The 19,688-nt window shown below is 27.6% G+C and overlaps 1 protein-coding gene, 1 long non-coding RNA gene and 1 pseudogene across 4 annotated transcripts in view; 1 reads left to right on the forward strand and 2 right to left on the reverse strand.

The window, feature by feature from the left end:
- LOC130664518 (ankyrin repeat domain-containing protein 29-like) overlaps positions 1 to 13,358 on the forward strand; it is a 39,581-nt gene extending 26,223 nt beyond the window's left edge. The window contains exons 3-7 of one of the 2 annotated variants that reach the window (XM_057464465.1): positions 6,717 to 6,815; positions 8,211 to 8,309; positions 8,747 to 8,944; positions 9,035 to 9,130; positions 10,694 to 13,358. In XM_057464465.1, the coding sequence (XP_057320448.1) occupies positions 6,717 to 6,815; positions 8,211 to 8,309; positions 8,747 to 8,944; positions 9,035 to 9,130; positions 10,694 to 10,891 (690 nt within the window). In that variant the 3' untranslated portion in view covers positions 10,892 to 13,358. The remainder of the gene's footprint in view (positions 1 to 6,716; positions 6,816 to 8,210; positions 8,310 to 8,746; positions 8,945 to 9,034; positions 9,131 to 10,693) is intronic. The other variant, XM_057464464.1, reaches the window with a different exon arrangement.
- Positions 180 to 3,929, reverse strand: LOC130664521 (uncharacterized). Of its 2 annotated transcripts, none has more exons than XR_008989417.1 (5): positions 3,915 to 3,929; positions 3,505 to 3,696; positions 3,116 to 3,333; positions 2,095 to 2,220; positions 180 to 447 (listed from the first exon to the last, which is right to left on the reverse strand). It is a non-coding gene; the product is annotated as an uncharacterized LOC130664521 (long non-coding RNA). The 2 variants fall into 2 exon arrangements; XR_008989416.1 differs by having other exon boundaries at positions 3,116 to 3,439.
- Positions 13,359 to 13,955: 597 nt separating the features above from the next.
- On the reverse strand, positions 13,956 to 18,689 carry LOC130664520 (chitin synthase chs-2-like; annotated as a pseudogene).
- Between the last annotated feature and the right edge of the window lie 999 nt (positions 18,690 to 19,688).

A 19,688-nucleotide genomic window follows, 5' to 3' on the forward strand; every position in this document is an offset into this window, starting at 1 on the left:
TTTGTTACGTACCTTTGGACGCATGAACTCACACAAGTAAGGAATCACTCTACAATGTCGTAATTTATTACCAAGAAATATTTAATTTAATATGTATTACTTATAATTATCAACAATAATTATTACCGCAGTAGGAGTTTGGGTTCAAATAATTATATTAAAAATAAAATTTATAAATATTTTGTTTAAATCAAATTTATTTTCTAATATTTAAAATAAAATACAGAACATCTTCAAAAATACAGGTTCAATAAATTTTTAGGATAAAAAATATTCAGAAGCTTGTAATACAAATTTGTTATGCCGTAGAATTTTTTTATTGTTTATTTTCAAATCAAATTTTGAAATCCAAAGTTAATTCAAGGTAATTTATTACATACATGCCCCAAAGCTACTCCCCAGAGTATTACACCAACCTTGACAACATGCCACACCATATGACATGCACTGCGAAAAAAATAAAAATATTTAATAATTTTACTTAGTTCAGTATATAATACAACATAAATTATATATATTTATTAAACTGATTCAAAAATATCGACTATTTTTTTTTTTTTTTTTTTTATACGTAAAATATTAATTGCGATGACAAAACATAAATACTGTTGAAGTTTGAGCTCTTAATATTAATATTAACACCCGCATCATCGCAGTTTTCAATTTCCCATTTAAATAACATAGGAAAAATTTTTTGAAAGTTTGGAATTTTATCACTCAAGAGGGAATCAATGTATAAAAAAAAGCAATAAATGAGTATTTTTTTTGAAAATTAAACGCTCTACAAAAATGTTCTCTTATCATTTTTCGATAAATTTAATTTTTCAAAAGCTATTTAAGGTCAAAGTTGGATTCAGTGAATTTCAGTAGGGGAGGGTGGAGCAGAGCGGCCCCGATGGGGCAGAGCGGCCCCCCTGAAATTTTGACCAAAAAAAAAATTTTTTTTTTTTCGACTATTTACTATAAATCCGATATGTTTGCGCATTTTTACCCCTACACATGACATTTGGGGCAAAATGGACAAGCCCAAAATTTTGAAAAAGTGGTTTTTTCATATTTTTATCGTCAAATTAAAAAAAAATTATTATAATTCCACATTTCTAGCCCTACGCATAACACCTGGGGCAAAATAGACCAGCCGAAACTTCCGAAAAAATTATTTTTTCATATTTTTCGGCCGTTTCTCTATGTAAGAGGCAAATTTGGTCACTAAAAATTTATAAAAATTAAATTTTTTTTTTAGTTGATAAATTTTTGAAATAAAGTAAAATTATAGAATTGATTTTTTTTTTATTAAATAATAATTAGTAATTAAGGTAATCGAGAGTGAACGATTTTTTACGCTTTAAAAAATTTTTTTCGAGTAATATAAAACCAAAAAAAGTTGTCAAGAGAAAGAAATACATTCTTAATGATGAAAACAATTTAAAAAAAAAAAAAACGAAAAAAAAAATTTTTTTCAGAATTTTGGCAAAATGTCCATAAATTTGTTCGAAATAGGACAAAAGTAAAGTGATCTTATGGTTGAAAGCCACAATAAATAATAATTGGCTCAGGGGGGCCGCTCTGCCCCACCCTCCCCTATTATTTAAATTTTTTGGCGAAACTATCAGATTCATCTTAAAATGTTATAGGATCTTTTTTGTAGATCATTTTATTTCCTACAAATTGTCTCTCATCAAGTTTCCGAAATTTTTGAAGTTCTTAAGTTATTCGCATTTAAAAGTAAGTAAATAAAATTTACCAAAATTCGATTTCTCGGAACGAATTAATATTTAAAATAACTAAAGGGCTTTCAGGAATTTAGAAAATTTTGTAGAAAATAAGTTGTAGAAAATTTAATGATCGACAAAATATGCCTTATATCATTTTAAGATAAGTCTGAAAGTTTCGCCGAAAAAGTCAAATAATACTAAAATTTACTATGAATTGAATGTTGACCTTAAATATCTTTTGAAAAAAAAAATTTTCAATACTTGTATGTATAAAAAACAAGAAAACAAAATTTTCACTTTAAAGTCAATAAGACTCGAAAAAAAAAAATGTTATTTTTGAAACTCCCTAATATATATAATAATAATATTTTATTCGTACCGCGCTGCCGTTTGGAAGGCATGCAGAAGTTTCGGCAGCAAACAAAGCCACTAGCAAAACTGCCAACAAAAATATCTTCATGTTGAACATTTCTTATAGCAGTAGTTGAGTAAATCTTCTGCTATACTGTAAAAAAAAATATCAGTATAATAGATGTTAAATTTAACTCCGAAAATGACGGTAAAACAACACCGCAATGAGAGAAAAAAATGTATACTTTTTTTTTAAATATCCCGCATTTGTGTCTTAGATGTCGCTCTTTTTTTCAATCTTTCTGTTACACAAGTGCTGCTGTCAGTAGTTAATGGACAGAAAATAGTAAAAAAAAAAAATGACAATAGTAAAAATAAAAATGGCAGCTAAATTTTTCGTGAATAATCAGTATTACGTTTTTAATTCATTACAATTAATCTAAAAGAATTTAGATAGTGATTTTCATAAGAGTTCTGGTGATTAAAAAATACAAAAATAAACAAAAAACTGAAAAACGGTTTGACCCTGCGGGCCAGTCTTAAACTTCCCGCTGTTTTCGAGCTTAAGGAGCTCGACAACATTTTTGACGTCAATACACGGTCGAGCTTTTTCAAAGGGCCGGTATGAGTTTCAGAATATATGAGGAATTACAATATGCGTTATCCGAAAAAACGAAGTAAATTGTTATTTTTTAAATTCTTTTGACAATTATTTACATCTCTTGAACAATTAATCCGATTTTGATGACTTTTTTAACTCCCCGTTGAAAAAATTGGAAGTTTTCAAGAAGAGGAAAGTTGTTAGTTTCGGTCTGATTTTCGAAAGTCGGATTTTCATCAGATCTAAAATTTACTCATTTGAAGTATTCATTACAATAAAAATATTTACTCGAATTTAAATTGTTTTTCTCTCAGTGCGGTAGTGGTGTCAAAATTTTTACCGGTGTTGAAAAAAAAAGTAGATTTATTTTTAAAGTATCAGAAGTCAAATTGTATTTCAAATACAAAATAGTATATAATTTGGATTTAAAATATATTTTTTTACTTACGTTTATTCAGAAGCTATCGATACTTTGACCAATTACTTTATGGATTAGTAATAATTTAAATGGCAATTTATATTAACTGTCCCCACTATATTTATTTATGTAAGCTCGTGTTATTTATGTCATTGCGTTGTACAAAATAACTAAAGATCATCATAGAAAGGTTAAGTTTTTTTTGAACATTTATTTGTTTTTCATGAAATGACCCAACAACCTTGTGACTAGTAACATGGTCATATTACATCACATTAGTATTGATAAAGCACCAATATGAAAAAAATATATATCTGGATATATGTGACATGTATTCAAATATACATATGGCGTCTATGAGTATATATAATATATATTAGGGTTTCAAAAAAAATTTTTATATTTCTTTTTGCTCTTACCCTCAGGCGTCAGTGGTTGCCGAGAAATAAAATCTTCCCAAAAAACGAGCTCTCTAATTCAACTCTAAGTGAGGTCGCTATTTTAATTTTAATATTTTTTAAATTTATGCTTAGGTCTTTAACGCTGATTCCTCAAGCTTTCCAAAACCCTATGATAAGTTAAAGTTATCATAATAAAAACGCCAATTGAATCTAGCAAAAAAAAATGAAAATTAATAATTTCATTTTGAAATACAAAATTGATACTTTTCAGACTTGAAATAGAAAATGAAAAAACTAGAATGCGGAATTTTGAAATTCGTTATAAAAGATAATTTCTTAGAAATAAAATTATCTACAAAAAATTCTAATGACCTTTTGTGATAAGTCTGATAGTTTCACTGGAAAAGTAAAAAGACCTCAAAAGTTACCCTCAATTTGACTTCAAGCTCAAATAATTTTTGAACATATGGATTCGAGTACATTAGAAGTTATCCAAAAAAATTATTTTTGGAAAAATTTAAGTTTTGAAATATCTTCAAATTAATTCGCCGCTTTAAACACCACCTCAAAAAGCCAAATCAGTTCATCCGTTCAAAAGTTACAGAACATTTACATACATACATTCGGACATAATCTTGAAATTAGTCAGAATAGTTTTCTAGAACCTCAAAACGTCAAGATCTATTAGAAATTCGATTTTCGAAAATCGGACCGAAACCAATAACTTGTCTTCTTTCTGTGCCCCGGTCTCCCCTACTATCACTTACGTTATATTGTTTATGTAAAATGATAAATAGTAAATCCATTAGTTATTACGCAGTTGTTTGTCATCGTTATAAATAAATTGATATATTTTGTAAATGTATATGTATATATAAATAGATAAATATGAACTACTTAGTAATATATATTACATAAAGCATAAAATATGAAACATAATAAAGTATTTGCGTGATAAATAAATTGTTAACGCATTACACGTTACACGCAAAGCTGCTCACTTAGTTAATAATGAGTGGCGCAACTATTCTTGATTATGATTAAATTATTCTTGCTTGGCATCACCTATTTAATTGATTAATCATGAACATGAACTTATTTCTATTCATTTATATAAATTATCTCTGAATTTATCATGCAAATATTTTTTACCTGGATTTTCTTTATTGTATTTATTTATTTATTCAAAGTCAAAACTTTTTATAAAATTACATATATATTAAACTGGAATGTTATACATTTTCTTTCGTACACAGAAAAAAAAATGAATCGAACTATTTATCCTGCACTTATATAATTGATGAAAATTTAAAATCGTTTTTGAGACGAATCTGAATTTTCAATATACGAAATTTTAAACCTTTTAAAATTTTGGGAAACGCAAGAAAATTATAAAAATTTTTTTTCGGTAAATTTTATGGAATAAAAATCACTTGGGGTTATTTCCCGTATGAAAAAACAATATATGGTTAAAATATATAAAATCATATATGTTTGCAACAAAAAAATATATGATATATTATATTGATTATTATAAAAAATCATATAGAGGTTTTGGCCGATTTAATACAAATTTATATACAGTAGTAAATATATGTATTCCATGTAACTTATATGTTTTTTATATTAAGCTATATACATTTACATTTACCTTATAATATATTGTATTGATATATTTCCTTTTATATTCAAAAAATATAAAATTTTTATATGAAATGAAATATATGGTAGCATATAATTTATATTATATATGGCACCATATATTTTCTTTGTTATATTTAAGCATATATTTCATTCGGTGTATGTATATGTATATGGGTATATCTTCGCATCAAATTAACTAATTTTGAAAATTTTAACTGCAATTTAAAGAGTATATTAAAATTTAGATCTAATTTAATTGGAATCGGTCATACGAATAAGAAAGTTTTTTTTCCATACACAATATAAATATATGTTTTTATATATGATCAGAATATATTTTTCGTATATGATAGAAATATATATTTACAAATATGATAAAAATATAGTTTTCGTATATGACAAAGATATATATTTTCATATATGATAAAAATATAGTTTTTGTATATGATTGACATATATATTCTATATATGCTAAACATATACGGACTCGTATATGATGAATATTATATTTTTTAATATAAAAAAAAATATATCAGAAAATATAGTTAAATTGGCCACATATATTTTCTGATATTTATCATATATTTTGACCATATATGTTATTTTCATACGGGATTCTCAATAATAAATAAAAATTTTAAGTAGAAAAAAAAATCGAAAAACCAAAAGTGCGATTTCAAAATTCTTTTAAATTTTTTTGCAATAATAGAAAGTACAGTTTTTATAATTCGATTTAAAATCAACTGTTCTAGAATTTCAGTGGTTTGAAATACGAGTAAAATATATGTGGTTAATATAAATCTCTAATTCCAATACTCATAACAGGTTTAAAAACCACAATTATTAAATAAATAAATGAAATTTCCCTAAGAATAAAAAAAATAAATAAATAATTACAGTACTTAATCTTTTTCCTCGTCATAATTGTCATGTTTTTTTAAAATAAACTACTATAGATATTTCAAGACTCCGAGGTCAAGTTAAAAAAACCCAGACGTTTTCATACAATGTAACAAAAAACCTCTCTAACTATAACTCTTTTTAGCTGTACAAATATTATTTCAACTTGTCAAATATATGTCATACATGTATTAGATAAATTTTATATTTACTATTTACACTCAATCTTTTTTTCTGTAAAAACATCTCATATATTCCATACAATAAAAAAAATTACCAAGTTAATTGTTTGATAAATTAAATTTTATTTTTCAACTCATTAATAAAAAAAATTAATAACTTCCCTCATTAAATAAATAATTAAAATTTTATTACATATCTTGCAAAAATAAATTTTTATTTTGATTTACCGTTAGGTAATTTGTAATTTAATTTTTTTTTAACATGCCAACAATTTTGTTAATGCATATTTGTAATTAAATGCCATAAAAAACAGACAGATATAATTATAGGCCAAAAATGAATGAATAGCTCTCGTGTTTTTTTCATATCAATACAAGCACGTGAAAATATTAACGCCTCAATTTAACACTTCAGCACTCAACTAAAATAACAGACACCAGAACTCGATTATTCATACATACATATATATTTCATGTAGGTAATTAATCATCGTTATTTTACAGACTGGAACAACTTCTCTATTTTTCGCAGCTCAAGGCGGTTTTGTAGACATTGTTACACTTCTCATTGAGCATGGTGCCATCATAGACTCTTGCAGTATTGTAAGATTTATTATTATTTATTGTTATCTATTATATTTTTTGTTTTCAATTTTTACTTTGAAAGATAATGACAAAAAACTATTTTTATTTTATCAAGAATATGCCATAAAATCTTACTCATGATTTATGACAAATTTCGATAGGAATTACGATTAAATTTACGATACTGTTGTTAATTTTTTTTGTTATAAAGTATTTTATATCAGAACTTAAGTATTTGGTTTCTGTATTTTTAATTTTAAAATTTGAAAATTTGAATTTAAATTATATGGGCCTACGTTTTGAGAAATTTATGTGTGTGCAGTAAAATTATCAGTTTTCAATAAATAAAATTACAAAGATCTTAGAAAAAAATACTTGTAGTTTAAAATCAGCTGTAAAAATTAATTTATTATTATAATTTATATTATTAAGAGAATAAGAAAAATTTTCTTCCCGTCATATCTATAAGATAGAATTAGTTAATGTTATTGAAATTTGTATCATTAGGAAGGTCTTGACTTGAATTTGTGCCTTTTCATAGTTTAAACTCTTTTTTATTGCTGAATTTCGGGATAGCTCAATTTACGGATATCATTCGAATTACATTTAAATTACGCGGGAAAAAAAGAATCGTATTCATTTTCTCGAAATAAATTAATATTTTAATTATTCTGCCACATGTCTTCTATGATAATAAAAATTAAACAGATATAATTTAGTATCAGTGAAAAAAAATATCTTAGACGACTAATAAAAAAAAATTTGACCATGTGCAGATTTTTTTTTAAGAATCCCATGATTACACAATCATTGAAATCAATCAGTTTGCGAGTCAATGTTGAGATTTTTCCCATTAAGTTTTAATGATAACAGAAATAAACAAAAGATTCTAGAGTGTAGATTTCAATAAACAGTTGAATTCAAATAATTTTTAATAATTTTTTTAGTAATACTCGGGCAGTCACGTAGTTACTGCAGGTTACTCGTTATTATCAGAAAAAAATAATAAGTTTAGATATAAAATTTTTTTTAAAACAAAATTTTCAATGAATTCCTGAGAAAAAATAATTCAAATTTAACAAGATCTATTTAGATCCTCATAGATCTATATTTATCTCAATAAATTTATAGATCAAAAATTTCTTTTAATACAAGGCCCCGAATTCTAATTTATAATAAAAACTAAAAATTTTCAAAATTTATAAACCAATGAAAAATCTAATTATAATTTTGTTCTAAAAGTTCCGTAGATCTAAATTATTTTTTTTCAAGTTGATATTTTTTTTTAGTCGTAAGTCATGCAGATTTACGTGTATTAACTTTTTAAGTCATAACTAGATCCACGTAAATTAAAAATTTTTTCCTAAAGTACTATCTTCATTTAATTAAAATAATTATTTTTTAATTATTCAGGATGGTGGAACACCACTTTTTGTTGCTTGTCAATGTGGTCATTTGGAAGTCGTCGTAGAATTAATTGAAAAGGGTGCTAATGTAAATGCTCATATGAAGGTAATTTAATTATCAAATTATAAATAATTAATAAGGGTCACCGAATCGGGTTCGAATTGAAATTTGAATCAAATACATCTATTTGATTCAAGTCCCGCACAAAAAAATATATAAATAACATATATGTCCCATATAGCCGATACATTGATGCATATATGTCACATATATATTTTTCTGTGTGGGGTTTCAAATCGAATAATTCAAATTTCCGAATTATTCAAAAAGTTTCTGACAAAAATTTGAATTATTCAAAAAACTATTACAATTTTAAGTCGTTCAAAATAAAATTTTGGAATTATTTAAGAATTTACGAATAATTCGAAATTTTGAATTTTTTAATTTGAAGTTTGAATTGAATAGTTCGATTCGTAAGCTCGAACTATTCGCACATCCCTAATAAATAAATAACTAATAGTAGTAATTATTATTTTACTAAGGATGGTGCCACAGCATTATTTATAGCCGCACAAAATGGTCATATTCGAATACTAGAAATTTTATTATCACAAGGAGCTAAAACAGATGCAGCAAGAACTGATGGCGCAACTCCACTCTGGATAGCCGCTCAAATGGGGCATGATCATGTGGTCAGGAGACTCTTGAAGGCCGGAGCCAAGGTCGATGCTACCAGACATGTAAGCCATTACCACTTATTCTATCATTATTATTATTCGTTCGTAATTTATCAAGTCAATGACACCTCATTTTTATTTATATTTACTCAGGACGGTGCTACTCCGCTCTTCAAAGCCGCTCACAAAGGCCACACTGCAGTGATTGGTGAATTACTAAAATATCGACCATCTCTTGATATTCTTCCAGTAAGTTTCCATAGAACCCCTACTTTACTTAATATTTATTTACCATAAATATCTATACACTGTAAAAATAGCGGTGTTAAAAATGGACTCATTTTAACTCCGCCTGGTGTTAAAAGAAAATTACACCGGTGTAGGAGGTGTTAAAAATACCGGTGTTAAATCGGGGTAACCGGTGAAAAATCGGGGTAAAATCGGTGTAAAAGTGAGGTAACCGGTGTAAAAGCAGGATAAACTGCGCCCGCTTGGAGTATTAACTTTAAAGATTATATAACACAAAACATGTCAGTTCTTTATGAAAATTAATAAAGAATATCATTTTTTAACAAGTATAGTGATCGAGTAAGTAAAAACATTTACAAAGTAAAATATTTTAACACCGGTAAAGAATATCTACACCGGCGGCGGCGTTATTTTCACACCGGACTAGAATATTTACACCGGCGGCGGCGTTATTTTCACACCGGTCTAGAATATTTACATCGGCAGCGGCGTTATTTTAACACCGGAGATTTTTTTTAACACCGGTGGAGAATATTTACACCGGCGGTGGCGTTATTTTCACACCGGACTAGAATATTTACACCGGCAGCGGCGTTATTTTAACACCGGTCTAGAATATTTACACCGGCAGCGGTGTTATTTTAACACCGGATAATTTTTTTTAACACCGGTACAGAATATTTACACCGGCAGCGGCGTTATTTTAACACCGGAGATTTTTTTTTAACACCGGTGGAGAATATTTACACCGGCGGCGGCGTTATTTTCACACCGGACTAGAATATTTACACCGGCAGCGGCGTTATTTTAACACCGGTCTAGAATATTTACACCGGCAGAGGCGTTATTTTAACACCGGAGATTTTTTTTAACACCGGTGGAGAATATTTACACCAGCGGTGGCGTTATTTTCACACCGGACTAGAATATTTACACCGGCAGCGGCGTTATTTTAACACCGGTCTAGAATATTTACACCGGCAGCGGTGTTATTTTAACACCGGATAATTTTTTTTAACACCGGTACAGAATATTTACACCGGCAGCGGCGTTATTTTAACACCGGAGATTTTTTTTTTAACACCGGTGGAGAATATTTACACCGGCGGCGGCGTTATTTTCACACCGGGCTAGAATATTTACACCGGCAGCGGCGTTATTTTAACACCGGAGATTTTTTTTTAACACCGGTACAGAATATTTACACCGGCAGCGGCGTTATTTTAACACCGGAGATTTTTTTTTAACACCGGTCTAGAATATTTACACCGGCAGCGGCGTTATTTTAACACCGGATAATTTTTTTTAACACCGGTACAGAATATTTACACCGGCGGCGGCGTTATTTTAACACCGCTGTCGGTGTTGAAATTTAACACCGCCGATTTTAACACCTACACCGCTTGGACTTACCCCGGTGATTTTTTACAGTGTATTTAAATATACAAAGGAAGAGTTTTAAATAAATATGCATTTATTGAAGTTTCAAAAGCCAGTAGACCGGAAGAGAATCCATTGGCGCATTATAATTAATTATTGTTTGTAAATGAGCTTTACTTTTAGAACGGGGAAAGTGCATTGCACGCAGCAGCCTTGGCTGGACATATGACCGTCACGAGACAATTAGTTGGAGCCGGTGCTGATCCTCTGCTTGTTAACCAGGAGGGTATTACCCCACTTCAACTTGCCATTAGACACTCGCAAACCCAAGTTGTTAATTATCTCAAAGATAAAATTAGAACGCGCACTGCATCACGTTAATTATTTTAATTATTATCTAACATTAGTCTTTATTTTAAAAACGCTGACTTATTTTCACATTAAATTTATCTCGAAAATTTTTAATTATTTAATTTTTGAGCCTTAATTATAAAATGGAAATGTTTTTTTGAGTTTAGGAAACGGATCAGTATTTTTTAAAATTATTTTTTATTTTAGTAAAATATAATATTAAATAAATATATAAAAAAAATATATAAAATATTTTTACACTAAAATAAATAATTACCTTTAATTTAAAGGTAAATTAATGGCCGGGTGTTGCATTATTATTGTATATGAATATATGTTATATATATTTAATATTAATTATCATTTAAGTAATTAGACGAGTTTATTTATAAATAAAATAGTTATTTTAAATAACTAATTCGGCAGTAATCCAAATAAATCTAATTTATTGTTATTAATTAATCTGATAATTAATTTAAAATTATGGTGTATCGTCAACTGATCCCAACAATTTTATACCACAAGTGATCTCTACAAATTGATCTTACCAACATCTGATTTCATTGATCTGATCTTCGATTGATTTTTGTCAATAACTTGAGTCAGAAAAATAACTTGATTTTGACTATGGTTTTTTTTGACTTGCATTTGACTCAGTTAACTTAATTTTAGCTACACTTACTTTTTTTGACTTCAATATCAGTTTTTTAACTTAAATATTTAAGTCAATTAAATGAAATTCAAGTCAAGTTTAACTTAAATGATTTAAATTTAAGTCAACTGAGTCAAATTAAAGTTACGTTGACTTAAATGTAACTTAAATGGCTTGGATTTAAGTCAGCAAAGTCAAATTCAAGTCAAGTTTCGCTTAGATTTGACTCAAAAATTTAAGTCATCTGAGTCAAATTCGAGTCATTGACTTGAATTTAACGTCTATGACTTGAATTTAAGTCAACTAAGTTAAGTTTGACTTGGATTTGACTAAAACTTTAGGTCAACTGAGACAAATTTGAGTCACATTGACTTAAATTTAACTTCTATGACTTGAATTTAAGTCAACTAAGTCAAGTTTGACTTGAATTTGACTTACTTGATTTAACAATTTAAGTCAACTGTCAAATTCAAGTCAACGTGACTTTAATTTAACTTTAATAACTTAAATTTAAGTCAATTGAGTCAAATTAAAATCACGTTGACTTGAATTTAATTTAAATGACTTGAATTTAAGTCAACTTAGTCAAATTCAAATCACGTGAACTTGAATTTAACTTAGATGACTTGAATTTAAGTCAACTAAGTCAAATTCAAGTCAAGCTTGGCTTGGATTTGACTCAAAAATTCAAGTCAACTGAATCAAATTCAAGTCAACTGAATCAAATTCGAGTCATTGACTTGAATTCAAGTCAACTAAGTCAAATTTGACTTGGATTTGACTTACTTGATTTAAAAATTTGAGTCAACTGTCAAATTCAAGTCAAGCTTGGCTTGGATTTGACTCAAAAATTCAAGTCAACTGAATCAAATTCGAGTCATTGACTTGAATTCAAGTCAACTAAGTCAAATTTGACTTGAATTTGACTTATTTGATTAAAAAATTTAAGTTAACCGTCAAATTAAAGTCAGCATAACTTTAATTTAACTTGAATAACTTGAATTTAAGTCAACTGAGTCAAATTAAAATCACGTTGACTTGAATTAGACTTAATTGACTTGAATTCAAGTCAACTAAGTTAAATCCAAGACAACTTGACTTTAATTTGACTTAGTTGGCGTAAATCGGTAAGTAAGACAACAGTCAAAAGCATATCAAAATCATGAGTTTCCATATCTTAAAATATGTTTTTCATTAATTAAAATATGAACTTAAACTTGGCTTGCTTTTGTCTTCCTAGACTTGCTTTATTATCAATTTTCAAAATTACGCCAAAATCAAGTTACTTTTTTGACCCGGGAACCAGTTTACATAATTTAACTTCTTACATTTACAACAGTGAATTTTAATTATTTATGTCATAGTAATTAATTAATAACTAATTATTTAATGAAATTGTCTATGGGATCAATTGTCGTGTGATCACTTGTCGGGGATCGGTTGTCATGGAACCTAAAATTATTAATTAATTAGTTTGTTTATTATTTTATTACCGTCCAAAGTTAAATAAATATTTTGTCAGTCTTAATTAATAATTAATGTAAATTAAAAGACTGACGGATTTGCCTTGATATGAATTAAAAATAATAACAGTGCAATGTAATTAAAAATAATTTAAATTAATGTAGAGTTTAAATTAAAATTTAAAAAAAGGATAGCGTAATTTAAAATAATATTATTTAATTATTATTATTATTATTTATATAAATATATTGATGTATTAAAAATAACATACATTTTGAATCATTCCCTCGTATATTTAACTATCTAAAAAATAATAACTATTTTCTTAGTCTTCCTACACTGTTAATGTGTTAATTAATTAATAACTAATTAATAAAAAAATTGTTATTGTTAAAATATACAAAGTTTTAATAAATAATTAAAATGCCATTGGTTACTTATTTTATTTACCATAATCATTTTAAATAAATTTTTATAAAACTTGAAATTTTTTAATTATTTAAAAACCTTTAACCTAAATTACGAATGGTTTTAGTAATTCTAACAAAAATATTGTAATAATATAATCATTGACCATACCCACCCGGGAAAAAATGATTTTGCCTAATTATATATAATTATATATGATTATATATGGAATATATATAATTATATATGATTATATATATATAATTATATATGGTTATATATAGACCTATATATAAGTATATATAGCCTTATATATAATTAGACCTAATTATACCGGGAAAAAAATGATTTTGCCTAATTATATATGATTATATATAGAATATATATGGTTAGATATAGACCTATATATAAGTATATATATCCTTATATATAATTAGACCTAATTATACCGGGAAAAAAATGATTTTGCCTAATTATATATGATTATATATAGAATATATATGGTTAGATATAGACCTATATATAAGTATATATAGCCTTATATATAATTAGATCTAATTATATCCCGGGATAAAATGATTTTGCCTAATTATATATGATTGTATATGAAATATATATAATAGTATATATAATAGTATATACCCATATATAGTTATACATGGGTCTATATATATGATTAGATCTGATTAGACCTGACCTATATAGACCCATATATAGTAATTTTTATTATATTTTAGATCTTTAGATCTATATATAATCAAATATAAATTAATTATTTATATATATAAGTTAATATTTTATTTATAGAATATATTTAATATTTAGTTTTTCTTATTTAATATATTAGATGCTCTATGGTCTTTATTGATATTTAATAATCAATACTCGTTAAATGCATTATAGTTTTAGGTGTATATTTACAGAAATAATGATTACAATTTTACTATAAATTATAATTTTAAAATATTTACGAAGAGTTACATTATATTTTTCAGTCTGTTAAAAAAGTAATAAACTTATGTATAGTTAATAATACCCAGTTACCAAACAGTTTTTAAAGTGTTTGGTTTTTTGCATACATAATTTTCAACTCTTATGAGTTGTGTTAATATTTTAACATTGGAATAATTAATCAGCATTCTCCTATCACTTTCTTTTATAGGAATTACATGCTCAATAAGAGATTTGGTTTTGATGCGATATGATATATATGTATTATACATAATCATATCTAATTATATATGAGTATATATAACTTATATATGATTATTTATAATTAGACCTGGCCAATTTTCAGATCTAATTATATATAACGTATTATATATTATCATATATAACCTATATATAATTATATATAAATTATATATAATTAGACCTGGCCAATTTTTAGATCTAATTATATATAAGGTCTTATATATAATTATATATAATTAGGCAAAATCATTTTTTCCCGGGGCACGAATAAAATTTGATCGGAAATATATGGTAGTGAAATATTATCGTTAATTTTGATTGCCCGTTTTGCATCCATAAGTAAATCCATAATATTTGCGATAGTTGATGGGACCCAACAACGACGTTGATTATAAAATTCATTGAAACCTTCAGGAGCGTGAGTGTACGCATCGCTGGCAGCCGAATATTCTACTCGATATCCCCTTTGAAGTAAAAGAGTACAAAGCCGCCGATCTTCGCCTTGATCATATTGCACGTATTGTCTTGCAACTTCAGATTTTGTTGTATATTTTTTCATAACATTGTCATCCATAAGTGCTTTTCCTCGAAAAAGTGAAAAACATCCAGGACTACAAAGATCGCAACCTGTCATATGTTCAGTAGCTTTTTGTAAACCAATGACTAATAGCGTATTTAAACATTTGATACCAAACCATGGGACCAGACCCCACAGGATGAATTCGACCGCAAGCAGCATCAAGATTTTTATTTTTCTTCATTAAATCAACTAAAAACTTAATAGCAGCTGGTTGAAAATCGATATCCCCATCAAGAGTTAAAAGATACGTATTTTCTGCAATCAGTTCTTTACGATCAACGCTGATAGGCAGCTCCATCAGACGGTGACAAAGTAAATAATATATGTACATAACTTGGCTCCAATGTTTTCTATGGCGAATTTTATTTTTATCTTTTAGATGTGCTATCATTTTCGTTTTTCCCGGTAAAGTCCAAACAAGTCTACCACCATATAGAGTTTGATATTTTTTAGGTGCTCGTACATGCATTCGAGTCTGATGTACATCGGTAGCAGCTTCATCCAACGTTTCTACCAAGAGTTTGACAAAGCGATTTACTTGAGTTTCATTTTCATCAGGATCTGCATGTTCAAAAGCATCATCAAAAAAGATATGAGTTTCAAATTCATAATAATTTGAGTCAACCACTTTCAAATATTTTTGGGTAACACGGCGAGCACATTGATCTTCATCTAAGCGAAGAATACTTTTCAGAAATTCTATCATCTCCTCTTCATTTTCATGCCACATAGTTGCAACTGCACATGCATAAATTTTAATAACATGGTCGCTGCTTTTCACTGCAGACGGAGGAGTTGTTGAACCATCAGTTTGTTCATATATCGTCTCATAATCACTTTCACCTTTTTCTCGCTCAATTTCAGCTAAATCTTCTACTTTAACCTCTGGCTGATCGTTTAAAAAAATTGACGTCAGTCAAATTCACGCCCATACTTCAGTATCATGACAAACTAATAATTAAAAAAAAAACAATAAACACTCGTACCAGTTTACAAACAACAATTAAAGTTTATAAACAATAAAAAAAAAATTAAATTACCAGCTGTGTCAAATAATCCTAAGGTGTATGGTTCCCCACCAATCATTACCGTGACAGCATAATTATCAAAAACCGTGGGTACGTATTCCGATGGAAATTTATTTGTCGTATAAGATATCAAAAGACATGTTTTACCAACAGCACCATCTCCAACCACCCCGCACTTTATCGTCTGCATATTTTATTACTGTAAACATAAATTAATAATCAACAATTAATTATTATCATAATTATCATTATCATATCAATAATTAAGAAATTCGTCGATAAAATAATAATAATAATATATGTACATTAGGGTGTCCCAAAATAAAAAAATATTTTTTTTTTTAAAGTCTTATGGGCTCAAAAGTTACTTCATATTATAAAAAGGATCCTCACAAAATTTCAGCCAGATATCTTTAAAATTGAGCTATCACAGAGGGGGGTCCCCTTTCCCATTTAAAACACACGCGAAAATTTTTCATTCTAGTTTTTCGATATTAAGACTATAAAAAAATTTTTTTTTTAAATTTCACCTAGTTGATTTTGTAGAAAATTTAATTCTCTACAAAAAAGTGCTGATACATTATGTACGTCAAACAAACTGGGAAAAAGTTACGGGGCTTCGAAAATCAACAAAAATTTAGTTTACTCAGTGTTAAATTTTTATTTATTATTTTTCATTTTTATTGCATCAAAAAATTTTTTTTTTTAAATTTTGACGACCATGCTCTTGTAGGAAATTCAATTTCCTACAAAAAATATCGGATATCATATATACGTCAAATGAATGAGAAAAAAGTTACAGGGCTTTAAATGTCAACGAAAAGTGAAGTTTAAAACATATTAATTTTTTGAACTAAAATTTCAACGGAAAGTGAACTTCATATACTGCAGATACTCACAAGCAATCATCAAGGAATGTGGTGTAAATAATATATGTATGATCTCTCTTTCGGTTTAAACCAAGAGATTGTTCAATCAATAAAGAATCATACATAGACACAACAAACAGTTTTTCTGTTGCTGCCAGTCTTTCGCATTTTGAAGTCCATATGTGAAGAGTAATCCGAGTTTGTGAAAGTAACCAGAGAAGCCATACCCAGGCATATTGTTTAGATATAAAATCATTAAGAAAATAAGATGGTGGTGATTCATAAAAAAGGTATCTCGAATTTTACCATGGAAAAAATTGGGGTCACCATCGCATAACCCACATGCAGTGATTAGAAGTGAAATAAGAACAGGAACAGTCAGACTCACGGGAAATGCGTAATTGAATGGTTGTATTAAGATTTTGCAACCAAATATACCTGAAAATATTTTTTAATTATAACTCTTATTAAAAATGCAGGCATTGATTTCTTTTCTTTATTTTTTTTTTTTTTTGAGAAACTCACCAACGATATATGTAAAATACGATCCAACTATTTGAATTAATAAGACATAAACGATAGAGTTTAAGTCAGCGGAAATAGTTTCAGTATCTCCTGTAGGTAGTATTTCTGAAAGATCAGGTACAGTTCCTACGACCGATTGACGTACACCAGTGACAGTTATTTTGTGCTCTCTAAATGCAGATCCAAACGTTGAAAAAAAAGTGCCAACATTTTCACCTTTTAAGTGAAAAATAACCAATGAACTTATGAAAAATGATATTATTTTCCAAACTGAGATAAATAGGTATGTAAAATATCGTGTCAATCGTAATTCTTTTTCGACTCGACCCAAGGTGCAAATAAAACCTGAACAAAAATGATTATTATTTCTTATAATGATTAAATAATTATAATAATTTCTCATACATACCAATCGAACTTTGCATACATTGATACATAATTTTCCCATCAACCACAGGACACAAGTATTAATGTTGGTGGAATTAGTCAGAGACTACGTTTCGAACTATCAAGTAATGGCCAAACAATAAAGCCACTTGCTTGAGCAGCTAAAGCTGTGAGATCAACAAGAATAAGTACAAATCTCCTAGGTTCATCTTTCTTACTACTCCTTGATAATAATCCAAGTAATCCAGGTACAAAGCAAACATAATTAGTAATCATTGCAGCTTTTATCGCATCTATCTCTGGTAAAACCGCAAAGAACATTAGTGCAAGCCCCACAACACGAAATGTTTCCATAAAGAACACTAACAGAAAATGAAAGATCATGGTTTTTTCCATAACTTGAATATGCACATTCGACAAATTCGGAAAAAAGTTCCGAAGGAGGATGGTATACGTTGGTACTCCTCTTCGTACAGCACATGCGCCGTTGATACGAATATTTTGACAGTGTGACATAGCAGTGATACGAGGGAAAGTGATGATAATAATAATCACGTGAGCGGAACTAGAATTGAACGGTGAGCTGTGCGAGCCAACAATGAAAATTTAATTTTATAAACAATAGGGTAACAAATTTTTTTTAAAAACGGCCTGACAATATATATAACAATCGATCGCAAATTTTTGTATTGTTTATAATTGTTTTTTTCATTTATCCACCATTTAAATTATTTATTAAGAAATCATTTTTTTTTTTTAAATCATCATTTACAATTCTCAATACAATTAGGAAAGAATTTCTTATTTTTATTTAAATTTTCATTGTTTATTTTATAAACAATTTGTTATAAACGAATTTCTATTTTCCTTACATTTTTTTTCCGTAGCTTTAAAAAATTAAAAATACAGCCATGTGCATGAAAGTTGTAAAGAAAAATTTTCTCTATTTTTTATTTAATTTTAAAATACTTTACCCCATCAAAGTTGAAGCGGTCAACTATTTTATCAACTTATAAATTGTTATAACTTCTAATCTATTGATGATACGGTCTTTGACATTCAAGACGATCTGTCAGACAATTTATTGATTTATATAACAAATTTTTTTTATGCTCGATATCTATTATGGTTCAATTTTTATAAACTTCAGAACTAAATGACAAACGGACAGCATTAGTGAAACGGTAATGCACAAAACCGGTCCAGGTATAAAATATAACGAAAGAAATGTATACTTGACAGCTGGCAAGTGTAGATTTCCTGACTAAAAATATCTACATGTAATAATTTGTTGTGTGTGTGAGTATAAATGTGACAATAAAAGCCAGAAAATCTACCCTTAACCGTGTAATAATTTGAATTAATAAAAAAAAATGATAAACAAATGGAATTAAAAATATTATTAATACTTATTTGATCGTAAACATTAAAATATTCCGTAAGGGTAATATCGCCGGCAAAATAAAATAAATAAAATTTAAAGTACAAATGTTATTTATTTATGTAAAAATAATTAAAAAAAAAAATTTTAATTAATGTAAAAAAAAAAATTAATATAAAAGTTAAAATTTTTTTTTGTTTTTGGTTTTTTGCGTATAACTTATAAACCACTTGCCCGATTCACCTCAAAATGTAATCAGTTTCAAGTCTTGTTGAGCCCTGTCGATTGCCACCATGAACGTCCAAATCGGTTTATTCCATCCAAAGATATCGTCGGACA

The sequence above is a fragment of the Microplitis mediator genome, chromosome 3, assembly GCF_029852145.1.
Source record: "Microplitis mediator isolate UGA2020A chromosome 3, iyMicMedi2.1, whole genome shotgun sequence".
NCBI classification, from domain to species: Eukaryota; Metazoa; Arthropoda; class Insecta; order Hymenoptera; family Braconidae; genus Microplitis; species Microplitis mediator.